The 13,392-nt window shown below is 43.8% G+C and overlaps 1 protein-coding gene across 1 annotated transcript; it reads right to left on the bottom strand.

Moving 5' to 3' along the window:
• Positions 1 to 223: 223 nt before the first annotated feature.
• Positions 224 to 13,068, bottom strand: vps11 (VPS11 core subunit of CORVET and HOPS complexes). Its single transcript, XM_036524092.1, has 16 exons — positions 12,913 to 13,068; positions 11,929 to 12,077; positions 11,473 to 11,608; positions 11,045 to 11,208; positions 9,491 to 9,738; positions 8,875 to 9,076; positions 8,624 to 8,775; positions 7,914 to 8,100; positions 7,637 to 7,780; positions 6,902 to 7,099; positions 4,625 to 4,786; positions 3,659 to 3,792; positions 3,118 to 3,320; positions 2,581 to 2,752; positions 1,890 to 2,112; positions 224 to 1,498 (listed from the first exon to the last, which is right to left on the bottom strand). The coding sequence occupies exons 1-16, from the start codon at positions 13,052 to 13,054 to the stop codon at positions 1,331 to 1,333; spliced, it is 2,784 nt and encodes a 927-aa protein (XP_036379985.1). The 5' UTR covers positions 13,055 to 13,068; the 3' UTR covers positions 224 to 1,330.
• Positions 13,069 to 13,392: the final 324 nt, after the last annotated feature.

The following is a 13,392-nucleotide window of genomic DNA, read 5'->3' as shown; positions in this document are numbered from 1 at the left end:
TATGGCTAACATGGTATTAGTTCCTTACACGGTCATATATGTTCTGCTCCAAACAATGACGCAAAATAAAATGAAATAGTGTTTCCGATGTATGACATACTGGCATTTTATTATCCTGAAGACTGCAAGGCTGAAATATAATAATTTTAAAGACCTGAACATTGTCAAATGACCTTGACTAGAGGCACATTTAAATAATCACACACATTCACATTTTCCACCTTCACATTTATTTCCACAAAATTGTGGTGACATTTGAAGTGTTAAGCATGTAGCGACACAACATTATTTGCAATACAGTTGTAATCCTACCCAAATGCATTTATGTATACACACCTGCACACATACCGCATGAGTTGTGGATTTGCCAGAGTGGTCGATCATGCAAGTGGAGTTGACAACACAGCAATGAATTTTTAAAACAGTTCCATATAACATTAAATATGATCAAATTAATGTTATATTTAAAAAATGAATTTACACTACCGCTTGTCACTGGTCTGAGCATACACTTCTTACAATTAAAAAAGTGCGGCAAACCATTCCTAGTGCTTGTGAGGTTTGCACAAATTGCATACGCCCCAGCTTCTGTAATACATCTCAAATCCTTTCTCAATGCTGTTCTCATTGTACTTACATAAAAAGATATGCAGACTGTATTTTTTTCTGAAAAGCAATTACAAATGAAGCTCACAGTTCTTCCTCATTGTGTGAATTGCTGCTCATTGAGTGTATGTATAACATGCCACATTCCTTTCTTGAAGAGCGATTACCCAAGTTAGTCTAGTCTGGCAGAAATTTTGGACAACAAAATATTACATTTTACACTACAAGCGTTTTTTTTAGCTTTAGGAAAGAGCTCAAAGATGTTTTAGATACAGTAATATGTTAAGCCCACTATACTGCAGTTGTGCCCAGAAATCCCATTGCCTTTTGCCTTGGACTGAAACCAGCAGCACAACTGCACAAAGTACTGTCACAGTGCATGCTTGTAGTATGGAGCTCTTAAAATGACATGCACACACTTGTGCATTAGTGGCAACTCTCCCTACAACAACCACTAGCAGAAAGGTACATTATGCATTTTTTCCCAGCATTTCTCCTTAAAGTCTTGGAACAGATTTCATCCTGAGCTGCAGGGCACATACTGGGTAGCTTGTAAGCTCATGGCCTGGGAGCATTTGCCCCAGCTAAGCTTAGGTTGTTCTGGCCTGGTCTGAACGTAAATCTCCTTAAAGAACACAGTTTTTGGCTGTTGCCCTGTGGCTAAATGCACCACAGCTGGTGAGCCCGCGCCCTGGCCGACGGGCACGTAGGGCTTCACAGCGCCTCAGGCGTTTCTCTTGGTGTGGATCAGCAGGTCTCTCTGAAGGTCCGCCTCCAGACTCCCCGCCCCGGACTTGGCCCCCGGGGGGTCCGTGATCAGGGTCAATTTGTTGAACACGCCGCGGCCGAAATAGTCGGCCACCACTGAGAAGCCGTCATTGGAGCACCTCAGCTGCAGGGAGGAGGGAGAGAATGCATTTAGTCATGGGGGCTTTGGCACTTACCAGCAGGCTTCTGTGAGGAAAATAAAAGTGGTGGAAAGTTTTGGCAGGATGCACTAGGACTTCATAAATGAGCACTGGAAGGACCACTATTGTGGTGAGTGATTAGTGAATCCAAAGACTTAATCATGTGCTTCACATCCAAATGCTTTTTGATGTGTTCCAAACAAGTTACTTTCTAAACACTTCATCTATTAATTGTTTATACACGTTGCAAGATAAAGATGGCTATAAGGTGAGGTACTAAAATTTTTCTCAGAAGGGTCCTGGGGGGCATTTAAAGTCAAAGTTCATCCAAAATGTAAATCGGGCCACAGAGGAAAACCGGTGGGGGGTGGGCACCTGTCGGGTGAAGTGATCATGCAGGTCCCGTTTCTGGTCCTGGGCGCGCAGCATGTCCATGACCTTGCGGTTTTCGGGGGTGCAGGTGGGGCATTCTGCGTCGCTCTCAGCGTAGCTCTCGAAGCAGTGCTGGTGGAAGGAGTGGCTGCACAGGAAGTGCACTGACGGCAGCTCCAGGGGGCTGTTGCACATGCTGCACTTGGTCTTCTGGAAAATCTTTGCGCTGAAGGGGCAGGTGAAAGACTCATGATCAACTCATGATTGCCTAGTACATTAAATCTCAGAAAGTCTTTTCTTTCCAGCACCCAGTTCCTGGTCCAGCTGGTTTTCCCAGCTTTCTCAAGGGACCAACATCTCTGTAGTATTCAAAAGTGCTTTGCCCTTTGAGTAACAGATTCAAGGAAACATTACTTTTTTATACATATGAAACACAGAATGGCTCAGAAGAAAAAAGAAAACTTTGAGTCAGAAAGTTGGGATTTGTTAAGGACAAAGAGTATTGGGAACTGACTGAATGGAAGCCTAATTCTGTGAAGGTCAAGAATTGTAGAGGGTGATTAGATGATGGGTTTCACATTTTTAATTGATCCAGTGTTCTTGCATAAAGTACAAAAGGTCAAACTTCCCTACAGCCTTCAAGCACCAGAATCCCTCATTAATAGAGCCTGGGTTTTTCGGCTGCGGTCCTGACCTGGTCCGGAGTTCCTGGATTTCCGCACGGAGCTGGGCCGTCTCCTCCCGGTACTGTCGTATCTTGCGCTCGTCGTCCTCGATCTGCTGGCTCTCCCTGTGCAGCTTGTTGATGAGGTAGTCTTTGATCACTGACAGCGTGGCGGTGGAGTTGTGGGCCAGGGTCTGCACCACTGCAAGAGACAGTCAGCTGACTGAGACGCCCACCAATGCACAGGTCTAACCGAAAGTGCGCTTGAACGGACTTTCTGGCGGATGTGTAGCTGTGCAGAGCAGCTCGTCTCTGAGCCATCCGTTATATAAACTTTAGCAGACTTGCTGCTCAGGCTTGCTGTGGTTTAACAGGTGGAAGCATGAGAGATGAAAGAGACTGCAGGATGGGTACAGGGCACACAGGAAAGCGCATGCCTCATATCTTAATCTATCTGAGCTTGGCAGATGAAAGATAAACCAACTGGTTATTTGCTCTGTGTGGACTGCATTTCACTGTATCACTTGATACTTAAATATGCACATATTTAGCATAACATACCCTTACCTAATAAGGGAGGCATCAGGTTGTTCTGGTCAATGTGCTGCAGCACCTCACTGATGTAGGCCTTGCAGTCCTCCTCTTTCCGGGCAAAGTAGCCCAGGGCCTGCTCCCACAGGCACGCCTCCTGCTCCCCGTAGCGCTTACAGGCGTCCACCACTTTCCCGTACTCCTCGTTCTGCATGTGGTAGTGCATTATCTGCTGATACCTGCAGAGCGGGAGTTCACCATCACGACTGTAGCTCTTTCCAGTTACCATTACTCATTATCAATGTTTTTAGAAGACATGCCATAAGCTTTGGAATGTGCTTTCATTTTTTAAAGTAAGAAGTAATGTTTCATTGGTGAGAAGAAGGATTGGTAACAATATTCAACACAGTTATAGCACTGAAACTGCAGAGTCAAGTGAATGAGGAAAGGAACCATTTAAATCAATGCACATCACTGTTACAGGATGTGCTCGTCTGCGTACGTGTATCTTGACGAGGATATTTTTCCACTGTGAAGCCAGCGTCTGTAATTTTGAGGTCATTACAAAGGTACTCACAGCTTTCCTTTCTCATACAGGTACAGCACCCCCTCTTTGAAGTTGTGCATTTGGCACAGAACGAGCGCCTTGTCAAAGACAGTATTGTCGCTCGTTAGCAGAGACAGCGCTGCATCCTGAAGCGTCTTCTTTTTCTGCAACACAAACCCAGTCAAGAAGAGTTAAGACTGTTAAGAGTTAACACTGCACTGACAGCAGCTCAACACATCAAATAACCTTTGTGTTGCCATTGCTGAAATTCCGACACACTGGAAAACGTAATCACCAGAAAGAAGTAAAATTATCGGGTTCAAAAATTTCAATGTTCAAGATTACACATACATATTCCACACTGAAAACCTCACACAGGATCTGCTTATTTGGAATTACATCAGAGGTAGTGTACCGTAGTGGTTAAGGAGTAGGACTCGTAACAGAAAGGTTGCCGGTTAGATTCCCCAGGGGGGGTACTGCTGCTGTACTCTTGGGCAAGGTACTTAACCCCCAATTGCCTCAGTAAATATCCAGCTGTATAAATGGATAATATTGTAAAAAGCTGTCACCTGCTAAATGCCAATAATAATGTAATATAATAGTCAATGAGTTAGCTTTTTACTCATTTGATTTCCAACAGGGGCCAACACTGCCATCTAATGGTAAGAATGACTACCGCTTGAACTTTTCTTGCTTGTTATGTAACCGAATATAGGAAACACAGCAATTGTTGCCATCAAGCTGTGAAGGCTTTTTGAACCAAACAACCACATGATCTGCACCTCCCTCACATATGCACTGCCATACACAAACACACTTATAACAGAATCATAGTTGTGTGAAGTTTGTCCAGCACTGACCTCATCAGGAGCTCAGAGTTCTGTGCTTATGACTACATAAATGTAGCTACAAATGTAGATGTGGGGCTCCTCTGTCTTTTATATATCTGCTCTCCACCAGCAATGCTTTGTGAATGGCTGTCCAAGACTCTACCTCAGGGTCCTGCTCGTGCGCCCAGTCCTGCAAGCGCAGCTCAAGCAGAGTGTCGTACACGCCCTGCGGTGACCGCGGCTCCACCTCGATCATGTGCTCCAGGAAGGCCCGCAGCTCCCGCGGGTTATTGGCAAAGATGGGGATGAACTCCTCGGAATTGGCCTGGGTATGACAGAGGGGGGCGTGGGGGGACAGGGGGAAACAGGCTGTCAGTAACTTCTGTCTGGCTGTGTTTGGATCCCAAAAGCAGGCTACTTTATAGAATAATTAGCTATTTGTTAAAACCAAACAAAACAGGACAGCATGTTATTCTGAACTAAGCTCTGTACCAGCCCCTGAGACACAGCACTCATGTAGTGTCATTCGAATGAGCGATACCTGCACCAAAAGGATACCCTGTGTACCTGGTAGTGCGTTGTTATAAATACAATAAAGCACATACGCTCACATACCTGCTGCTTTAACAGTTACTCTTACAGTTCCCTGTTATGTTTTTTCTATCCTATTATATTAGACGAGGTTTCCCTTATCATCATTTTACAGGGTTCCCACCCATTTTCACTGACAAGATTTCAAAACTTTTCCATGAATTTTCAATGACATTTCCATGACCTTTCACTACCTACAAGTACACAAAATTGTGTAGTTTACTCCACAGGTTGGGCCTAATTATTAAATGACAATTAAACAACAACCTTTTCCATTCACACAATGTCAGTTATTTTCATACCCACTTCAGACATTCAAAATACAGACACTGCAATTATTATGCTTTGTTTTAATAATCGGTGTGCCATCTCTCACCATCCTCTCATACTGGACATGCTTCATTCCCTTGGCATGACTAGCAAGGGCTGCCTCTCCCATATTGCTATCATCAAAGCTCTTCTGACAAAGCGTGCATCTAGCACGTAAAACAAACTGGCTAGCAAGACCGCCGAATGCAAGTGTATGTCACTTTTACTTGCCCTGGCAGATAAAAGCAACAATAACTATAATATAACTTCTGTTTTATTTATTCATTTTAAAATGATTCATTATTTACAGCGGGCATCTGAGCTTCCATGAAACTAAATAAAGTTACTATATAATACTAAGGGAACATTTTGTGCCCAACTGCCCATTGACTTCAAAGTTTCGTTGCTAACTAACCGTCCTGTCATGCCCCAGTGACAGTAGGCTAAAGCACAGATTAAAAAGCGCAAAGCTTTTTGCTAGCAGGCTAAATGCATGGTTGACTTGCTAGCATAGGTTGCTTTGAAGCCATATATCTTGCATAAGCAATATGGTAGGGCTACCCTATCTTTACTCAGCCTACAACTAATCAAGATTATTTTCAAAGCAACGGCACTACAAGACAAGTTAAATCCTAGGCTATAAATCGTATTTATCAACATCAGTAAAACGATCGTTTGGGCAAACAGAACTTCCCCAGCAAAGTGAATTACTTACCCTGTCTAATACGATTACTAGCATTTACAGTCAGTCACGTTGTTATCAGACAAATCCAGAAAAGGCTTTGGCCTCTGATGTTTTTGATAGAATACGCCCGCCTCGTAGAAATAGAACAATTTGATCACCATGATGTCTGACAACCAAAATTAGATTTCCTATTCATTTACACTACTAAGGACATGGTGAATGATTTGGAGGGCGGAGTTCAGACTGAAGCTTCACGGAGAACGAAACGAGATCGGATAAAATGTGTTTTCTCCCCTCGCTCTCTGTTACCACTGTTTAATAGGAGTAGGAAGCGATCGGATTATGTGACTCGCATTAATCTATAAAATATACAATAAGATATTATCTCCTATATCTCCTACGCCCCTGGTATGGCAAAATCAAATTTCATGACTTTTTCAAAACTTTCAATGAATTTACTGAATTCCACAACTTCTCCAGGCCTGGAAAATGGGATTTTAAAATTCCATGACTTTTCCAGGATTTCCATGACCGTGGGAACCCTGTAATTACTATGGATGCGCTTTTATCGTCCTATCTGCATACTGGCTTTGCTTCCTGTACCTGTTTTTAGCTTGCTGCGATAATTGCTACTCATTGCTGCCATTCAGTACCTACACTCTTAATCTTGCAGCTCTTACAGGTACACTACAGGTATCTTGCCACAACCGACTTTTTAAATTGCTCTGAATTAGACTTATTTAATAATAATAATTATAATAGTAGTAATAATAATCCTCAGACCGCTACATTATGCTGCGCAGGGCGTAATGCTATCTTGAATAACAGTGGGCAGAGCGGGAGTTGGTGCGGCACCTTGTTCACATGCCCTCTGTCCAGGCTCTCCCTGTCCGTGGAGTCTCGGCAGGGCTGGTAGTCCGTACACAGGCCCTTCAGCAGCAGTGTGGTGCCCTCTGGGACGTGGTGCATCAGGGTCTTGCCGTAGCGCTTCATGTTGCTCTCGGCTTGTTCAAAGGGCAGGCGCCCGATATACCGCAGGGCCTCCTGATAGTTCTGTTCAAGAGGGAAGACGGCACTGCTCTCAATCCCAGTTTAGTTTAGAGGCACAAATATTCATTTAAAGGCAGTTCAGATTTTTTACATAAGATGTGCCCTGTCCATCAATAAGCCATTGGTTGGGAAGCCTGTTTAACAAGTGTGTCCAAGTCACATCTGCTCAGTTTAAGTTGTGTTCTCAAGGACTGCATACTCAAAGTAAATGGATGACTGTGGGAAATTCTCTCACCTGCTGGCCCACCGACAGCACTTGCAGCAGGAAACTGGAGATTAAAGTTCCTATTTCTGACTAGACTCAACCAGGTTTCAATCCTTCGATTCAATTCTTCAATTCAAAATCTTTGGTCTTGGTAAGGGACAAATTTATAAATATTGAGCTACAATCACTAACAATTATCACTTACAATCACCATGATAAAAAATAACACGGCACTGTACAACAAAAGGCTTGTTCAACACTGCCATCTAGTGATAATGAAGAGGAGAGAATGTATCCCCTTGATTTGAGAGGCCAAGCCCTGGGGATCAACTGACCTTGAGGTCCTCCAGCTGGATCTTGAGGTACCACTCATGGTGCGAGTGTCTCTCTGCCAGGAAGACAGCATGGCTGTGGTACCCCGCTTGTCGGAGCACCTTGATCGCGATCTCCACGTCAAAGTGGACCTCGCTTTCGCTGCTCTGGAGGGCAAAATACACGACATTAGTACCAGACTCAAACATCACAGCCATTATGATTACACTGACCTGCAAAGCTACAGACAGTATTTCTCTGAATCGTGGTTGCAGTCCTGTGGTAAAAAACTAAAGGTACCTTGATGAACTCCTCCAGCTTGGAGCTGTCCTTCAGCTTGGTGTAGCAGTTCAGCAGCAGCGTGGTGTGATCGGCATTGGCCAGCGACTGCCTGTGCAGGGCCTGCAGATATGCTGTCAGATTGTGGATCCTCTGGGCGTCCAGGAACTTCCGGATCACGTAGGAGGGCTCCAGTTTCCCAATAGTGCTGATGAAGGAGTGGAATGTGCCAGAACAATGGCTGCATTTATACAAATGTACTAAACAAGATGATGATTAACTACTAAGCACAGGGTGAGCGCTGGAAATTTAGTAACAACCTGTATCTGAGGGCACCTGAGGCCCAGGCTATGGGGAAAGTTTTTGTCCACAGTGAACTCATTAAAGGGCACCAGGGTCTATGACATTTAAAACCAACAGCAGTTAAAAGGGAAACTATCATTTTATCATTTTACATCTATTACATCCATTACATCAATGTTGCTGCAGCCTGCCGTATTTTCCAAGGTTTTCTGGACAATTTATAAGAATGAAAACAAACCCCATGTTACGTATTTTGCTTTATTAGATGTTCCTAGCTGCTGATAATGCCTTACACGGCAAATGCTTGGCATGGCCAACCAAACACTTTCTCTGGTTTTCATTTTCTTAAAGAAACCCCTTTTATCACTGAATCATTTCTACTACAATATAACCATTTTCCTCACCCCTGTCCCGGTGTGAGACCTTACCGGATATACTGCTGGACAGCACCGTCATGGTCACCCTTGACGTACAGGTGATCCCCATACTGGCGGAATATCTCTGACAGCCCATCGCTGTCCAGGTGCTGGCTCTTGGCCAGATTGATGGCCATCACAAAGAGATTCTTCTTGAAGAGCATCTAGGAAGTAGGAATGAGAGAGAAACTGCTTAGACGTGTCCTGTGATGAGGTTACATTAGCGGAACAGTGACCGCCCCTCGAGCTGTCGCTGCTCTCACCTCCAGCTTGGTCTGTGTGTCCTTCTCCAGGAGCATGTACATCTTGCCATCCCGTGTCAGGATGTAGAAGGAGCCCCACTCTGCCAGCACATCGATGATGTCATCGAACACGGCGCTGTAGGCAATGAACTTGTTGTCCAGGTCATAGATGGTCAGGATCTGCCTCTCCGTCGGAGAAGTCTCCCCACTCCCGAACTCAGACCTGCACACATGCCCAGCTCAGACACATTTCTCCTAAAGTAACCTGACCTGAGGACGGATATCACATGCTAACATTCACCTGCATGTAGAGCTGTGGAGTTAATGATGAACAAGCCTTATACACTGCTAAAGGAACCCTGTACAGATCAACAACTACAGCATGTCCAAATACGTTTGTTATATTCAGCAGTGGGGAGACATTTCTCACACTTTTTGTGGATGTGTTATCTTACAGGGGACATTGTTTCAAAAACATCCACAGCTTACACTGCATTTATCTTTATTAGTATTTAGTACCTGAAAATGAACCTCAGGGATGGTAACAGCTGGAAGAGCGCACTGCATGTAAATAGCTCTCAATAGGCTGGTTTAGAAATGCTTGATACTGCCAGTGAAATAGCGCTCCCTTCCTTACTTGTTGGGCGACTTGGTGTCCCTGGTGAGTAAGAGCAGGTAGCCCCGGTGCCAGTGCGCCAGCAGCTTGTGGCCGTCGAAGGCAAAGCAGGGCCCGCGCTCGTCCGGCTGATACAGGTACACGCAGTCGTCCCCCGCCACGATGAACTGGGAGTCCTGGGACGGGTCCGTGAGGGCCGAGCAGCGCAGGGCGCAGCCGTGCGTGTCCAGCTCCACCCGGGGGTACTCCTTCACGGACAGGGTGTAGCACTGCCCGCACACAAGCGCAGTCAGTCCACCGTCACAACAACCGCATTACCACACACAGCAAGAGAAAGAGCCCTGGCCCCATACTGATCGAGCGTCTGAGAATCTCCCCTAAGAGTCCTGCTAAAAGCACTTTCAGGAGTAAAGAAAAAAAAGGGTGCTGCCTACTTCAGAGTAGGCAATGGGAGTTATTTATGAGGCTTCCAACTACGCTCAGAGAATAAGAGCATTTCCTACAAGAGGATCTCAGCTGATAAATGTTGCAAACAAGATATGATGATGACATTTTTCACAGTTTGTCCCATATTTGGAGAAATTCCCAACACATCCACTTGTGAAGTACTGTCATAGAGCTGTAATCTGTGAACATTCTCAAACATTTCATTTATTTATTACATTCATTTAGCAGACAATCACATTACAATAAGTTAAGGCTATATTTTTTCATGTCTTCAGTACACAAAATTCCTGACTCTCCCTATAATAATAGGCTAGAGATCTTACATATGCCAATGCAAGTCCACAGACTGCATATATTGGACAGAACTGCACAAGCTGTTGTCATGCCACAGGTTTTTTGGGGCTGTTCCCAGATTTATTCTTTGAGAACATAAATCTTCCCTTTCAACTGCCCAGTTCCCATTTCCACAACACTACTCATGATGGTACAAATCCTACAGATGTCATAACTGATATGTGAAATATTGTCTGTCACTTACAGCTTTAATACATTACCATATATTGCTATAAATAGTGAAATGCAACATAAATGTCTGAAGTGAAGCTACCTGTTGCACTTGAGCTGTACATGTGCATATGGTCTTGGAAATTGAGTCATAAGCCACGGTTTATGGTGTTATCCCTTATTTCTGAGTAGGTGACATCCTAGCATGACAAAATTATTTTCAGATAAAAACTTCTCCCAGTCTCCAAGACTTTTATTAAAGCAGTAAGTGGTGACTTTCTTCACATAGAGAGAGGGACAATGTTTCTGATGGGGTTGGAGACAAATTCCCTCCTTATCTGACTGATCTTTTTAGGTCAATGATGTCAAAAGTATGCAAAACATGTTTGCTCTCCTGAAAAATGCATTTCTGTACAGTCACCTGTTGGCAACTCCTAACAGCTCATAAGGACTCCTAAATACCTGCTGAGGTAGGAGTACTTTAAGTCTACATAATCTTAAGTTTTAAGTCTAAAGACCAAACTGATGTCACTCTCAGAATGTTCAGGCACTCAGGACTTATTTCCTACTCTGACATTCTTGATGAATGATGAACACAGGCCCTGGTCTTCTGGTGGTAATTACCTGCACTTTTTCCAAGGTGGCAACAAAAAGGTGGGTGAGCTTGCCAGCCTGGCGGAAGGCAAGCCCTGTGATTGGACAGGTGCCCTCGTGCAGAGTGAGCGTTTTGCTGTGCCTGTCCCTGGTGATGTCGCCCTTGGTCAGCACCACGCTGCCGTCTGTAAATCCTGCAAAAGGTACCAGCAGTAAGTATTATTATCCTCATCAGCAACATCAACAACATGGCAGACATGCTTATACAGGATGCATTATTTAATATTATTATCTTTTACATATTATTCATCAAAACAGCTGGATATTTATTGTCAAAAATTAGGCTGAGCGCCTTGCCAAATAAGAACAGTGACATGTTCTTGTAGGAGTTGTAGGAGTTTCATGTCACTCCTACATGTTACATGTAGGAGTGACATGAAAATGGAAAAGAGATTTACCGATAGCCATGAAGTTGAGGTTCTCATGCACGCTGAGACAGGACACCTCTGTGGGTTTGTTGCCCGGGATGGCTGGGAAAATCCGAGTGCACAGAGGATTCCCACTGTCTCTCTTGTCCAGGTTCCACACCTTAACCTGGGACACAACAACACTCATTGTTGACTTAACAGAAAACCATAACTTTAGGTGAAAATAGTCATGATCCCAGACAGTGACATAAGATTTATTCAATTTGGGAAAAAAAGCTTCATTACGTAATTAGGGAAGGGTGTAAAAATTCTGACGCTGAAAATACATGTGTGGTGGAGGGCTGAGCAAGCAATGTTACCCAAAGAGATGAGGGGAATGACAGGACCAAATAAGACCTCACGCGCACTGTGATACTTTGACAAAGTACTAGTTTAATGCTCTGCACTGTATTAGCATGCATTTATGCTCGGACACACTCTACTTACCAGCGGGTTTATTCCCTGCTCGTCTTGACCCACTGACACCAGAATGCTGTGCTGTTTCAGCTGATAGAGGTGTGTCACACGCAGTTTGTAAGCTTGGAACGAGGTCAGCTGCAAGGAGCGGGTCAAGAACCAAATCTGACCCTCCATATGTAATTCATCTGACTTAAGGAGGAACAGTGCATTTTTTTCTGACATGATTGATCATTCTTATTACTGTTTGTAAGACCAGCAGTATTTACGTTACCCACTTTCACCAGTTGCAGGAAGTAGTACGAAAGTACAGATGAGCGAAATCAGGGAGTCAGAAAGTAATGAAATCTGAAGAAACGGAAAAGTTGCGGTTAAGTATGTCATACACACTTTACCGCCAGCTCATGTTCGGAGGTGCGACGGCGCTATCCATCATAAGGAGTCAAGGGGGGAAATGATATGGTTTTTGACAGAGCCCTAATCATGGCTCAGGCCATCATTCTCCTGTTGGAAATCAAGTTGACGACAACGCAGTTTTTAATGTATCAAAGGGCATGCGTCAATACATTGTTTTTCAAAGTACCCAAAACGCACCCACACTGTAACGACTAAACCTGGTTATAGTGGAGAAATTACATAATGACAGGAGAATTTCTTTGCATAAATGGCTAATAACACCCATCTTGTACGTCGAAACCGAAATGGGACGCAATTCCTACGAGCTAGCTAGCCAGACCAACTGGGTATCAGACTACACCTAACGTTAACTGGTCTTAGCAAGCCCGGTGTAAACCATATGTTTAGCCACTGAAAAAAAATCCATACCCTTCATAAAAACAACAGGTTCTACAAAAATATCTTAACTAGTCATACTGCAGTCAAGTGAAAGTGGATTAATGTCTTTATCGACCGGCAGCGAAGCAGCGATAACCAGATAGCCAGCTAAACATAAAACCTAGCTAAGTAGGAGGAACTTGAATTTGAATTTAAACTGAAAATACAAATCAAGGATATCTCCCAGCACAATATGCCCTCGACCCGAATCGCAGGCCGATATTCCGACTGGAACAGTGAAGTTTTTTCCATTGTCTGCCGGATCCTTTACTGTTTCTTTATCAAAAAACACGAATCTTCGCCACTGCAAGAACGCAGCCATTTTTACAGTCAGCGTATCCGAGCTGGATCATGTGATACACACGGAAGATCATGTGAGAGAGGTTAAGAGGATGGGTACGGAAATACCTACGAGCGCATCTGGCTCAACCATACATGCACACGCCTTGGCACAATAATTAATTAAATACGTATTAAATAAATACAGTTAAATGTTCTTTAAGTGCCTTTTAACATACTGTCAGCTTTGATCTACAGAAAATACAGTCACGATTTTGGTGATTTCTAATACTTGTTTGTGTTCCTTGATAAAGTTGCCATTTTGTGGTTTCTTTGAAATTTGAAAGTTGTTGAAAATGTAGGCATACGTGTATTCACTTT

This window comes from Megalops cyprinoides, chromosome 3 (assembly GCF_013368585.1).
Source record: "Megalops cyprinoides isolate fMegCyp1 chromosome 3, fMegCyp1.pri, whole genome shotgun sequence".
NCBI lineage: Eukaryota > Metazoa > Chordata > Actinopteri > Elopiformes > Megalopidae > Megalops > Megalops cyprinoides.
Note: the sequence above shows the minus strand (reverse complement) of the source record. Positions and strands in the feature narration are given on the sequence as shown.